The following is a 3,198-nucleotide window of genomic DNA, read 5'->3' as shown; positions in this document are numbered from 1 at the left end:
TTTCAACTAGAATTTTTAGTGGATGGAAAGAGCCACGATTGTCATGTATTCATGGAACTGTTGCTTCCCATCACTTTTAAAGAATTGCCCGATCACATCTGGAAGCCATTGGCCGAGTTGAGCAAGTTTTTCTAAGATTTGTGCTGAATGAACTTAAGACAACAAGACTTGGCCAAAATGGAGAAGAATATCCTAGCCATCTTGTGCAAGTTGGAGCAAATTTTTCCACTGAGTTTCTTCGATGTAATGGAACATCTTCCTATTCATTTAGTAGAGGAGGCTCGTAATGGAGGTCCATTCCAATATTGATCAATGGATGTATCCATTTCAAAAGTGAGAATTTATTTCATTTATGTACATTTTTTAACATGTCTTTGTTATCACAAAGGATGAATTATCATATATGTTGAACATGTATGTCCCGTATGGTATTAAATTAAATTAACATGTCTTTGTTATCACAAAGGATGAATTATCATATATGCTGAACATGTTTGTCCTGTATGGTATTATTAATTTAAATTTACACATTTGTCGTTCAACCTGACTTACAGATTTCCCGGTGAGATTAAGAGAACAGTGAAGCAAAAGGCTCGAGTGGAGGGGTTCAATTTGTGAAGCTTATGTCTGTCGTGAAACAATGAATTTTTGTTCATTTTACTTCAATTCTAACGTGCTTACATCGAGAACCAGAGTTCCGCCTAATGATGATGGGAGACAAGACCAGTCGATCGGGCCAAGCTTGTCGATTTTCAATAAGTTTGGTCGATCCTCCCAAAAATGTATCAGAAGATGGTTGACCGAAGAAGAACTAAAGGCTGCTCACTTCCATGTGTTGCTCAACTATGAAGAGGTCAAACCATTTATCACATAAGTAAAGTAAATTAATTTTATTTTTATATAGACATTATGAAACTATCATATATACGACCTAACTAATATTTATACATAACTGATTTGATAGCTATTTTGAGGAGACAAACAACATTAAATTGGGAGGACAAGCATAGGCTAGGACTGCATATGAATTTCCAAGTTGGTTCTCAAATTACGTAAGTATAAATACTTGGTTTAAACATAAAATATATGTAATTTTTTGTCCATTTGCATTCACGAAATTAACAAATACTTATTTTTAATGAAAGGTTCAAGATTTAAGTCATCAGATGGATCATCATTTGTTGTCGTTGGCTTTGGGTCCTAATAAGAAGGCCAGGATGTGGAAAATATATTTTGTGAATGGGTTCAAGTTTGAAGCAGACGAAGGAAACACTAATAAGAAGACTTGTTATAATAGCGGAATTTGGGTTAAGGGGGATGTCGGCGAATGATCAGGTGAGAGTGACTGTTATGGGATAATGAAGGAGGTCGTTGAATTACAGTACCTATATAGCCTATGCATCGGGTGGTTTTATTTATGTACAAATATAGGAAAAATTATGGAATCGGCCAATTGTGGATGTAGAGTTGTTCATCAAGCTCCACAAGAAAGGTGATGGAACATGGGTAGAGCCACAGCCCGAACAGTTAGTGGTAGCTTAAATTTTATTGCAATGTTTATACTGTAATTTTCTCATGTTCTGTTCTGTTGTGTGTTTTGCTCTCCTGCAATGTCTGGTCTGGTATGTTCTATTCAGTTCAGTTCATGTCTGTTTGTTCTGTTCATGTCTATTCTGTTTTGTCTGTTCTTCTATTCTGTTCATGCAATGTCTGGTATGTTCTGCTGTTCTTTTTCTGTTCATGTCTGTTATGTTCTATATGTTCTTCTGTTCTATCTTTCTGTTCTGTTCATATGTTCTCTTCATGCAATGTCTGGTCTGTTCTTCTGTTCTTTTGTTCTGTTCATGTCTATTCTGTTTTCTATTCATGTCTGTTCTGTTCTATCTGTTATGTTTGGTCTATTTTGTTCATGTATGTTTTGTTATGTTCTCTTCTACTACAATGTCCACTCTATTTCGTTTTGTTCTATTATGTTATGTTCACTACCCTGTTTATGTTCTATTTTTGTCTAGATCTAATAACTTGGAGTTATGATAGGTGGAATTTGATTGGTTGAAAGCTACACAACAACAATCCCAGGGAGAGGACGGCCGGTGTGTAAGCGAAGTCGCTGAGGCCAGACAAGAAGGGACGAATGTACGAGATGCAATACTTCAATGCATTTGATATCCTTGGATCTTCGCTTGCAATGGAGAAGGATGCTGAGGAGATGAAGACGTGCATCTCTTTATTGTATTCAGAGATGAGAGCGCAATTTGAGCGTAGACTCAAGGATGAGTTGCATTCCGAGATGCTAAATATGGTGCGAGAAGAGCTTGCCCAACATGACAAGAAGCTAAAGAAACGCGAGAAAGGGCTCGAGAGACAGATTAACAAAGTGGATGAAAAGATGAACAAGACTTTGTCTGCTATAATGATGTTGGTGAACAAGGGGAAGAGGAAGAAGAAGATACACGACGACATTGATCAGTTTTCCCAGCCCATAGAGGACAAGGAAGATGAGAATGATGCCGATGATGATGAAGACGGTGATTCAGAAAATGATGATTCCGGCGACGATGATGACAACTCAGAATTTGATGATGACTAGTATCATTTTAATATTTTGTCTTTAACATATTATGGATAGATGAAGTTTGGTTATCTGCTTTTGTGAATGATTGAGTGGCTGATGTGGATTTATGAGATTGTATGGTGAACATATGCAGGTTTTTGGAATAATTATGCGATTTTATGGAGGACGTATTGCGGATTTTTTTTTATTTTTAATTATTTTAATAGAGATGGAATTTGAATGGAATGAATTCATCGTAATATCTATTCCAAATGGCTCATAGAGATGGATTATGGACGCAAAATCTCGTCTAACGGTGCCAAGATCGTCTCTATTCCGTCTGTATGGACGATATAGAGACGGATTGGACCGTCCCTATTTCACGAAATTCTTGTAAATGTGCGCCCAATGCATGGAGAGAAATATGGACGAAAGTGTTCGTGTGTAATTCCGTCTCTAAAATTTGGACGGAAAATGGGACGACAATTCCATCCAAGAGAAACAGAAATAAAATGTCTATATTCTCGTCTCTAACCTATAGATGGATTTATGGACGGCATTTTCCGTCCCTAGGAGACAGAAGTAAACTGTCTATATTGTCATCTCTAACATATGGATGGATCACTGACGGAAATTTCCGTCCT

General features: G+C 37.0%; 1 protein-coding gene across 1 annotated transcript; it reads left to right on the top strand.

The window, feature by feature from the left end:
* The first annotated feature begins 2,134 nt into the window (after nucleotides 1-2,134).
* LOC116200645 (kinesin-related protein 4-like) lies at nucleotides 2,135-2,590 on the top strand. Its single transcript, XM_031531471.1, has one exon. It carries the CDS (start codon nucleotides 2,135-2,137, stop codon nucleotides 2,588-2,590), a length of 456 nt encoding a protein of 151 aa, XP_031387331.1.
* Nucleotides 2,591-3,198: the final 608 nt, after the last annotated feature.

This window comes from Punica granatum, chromosome 3 (genome assembly GCF_007655135.1).
Source record: "Punica granatum isolate Tunisia-2019 chromosome 3, ASM765513v2, whole genome shotgun sequence".
NCBI lineage: Eukaryota > Viridiplantae > Streptophyta > Magnoliopsida > Myrtales > Lythraceae > Punica > Punica granatum.
The sequence above is the reverse complement of the archived record's forward strand: the minus strand, read 5'-3'. Positions and strand labels throughout refer to the sequence as shown.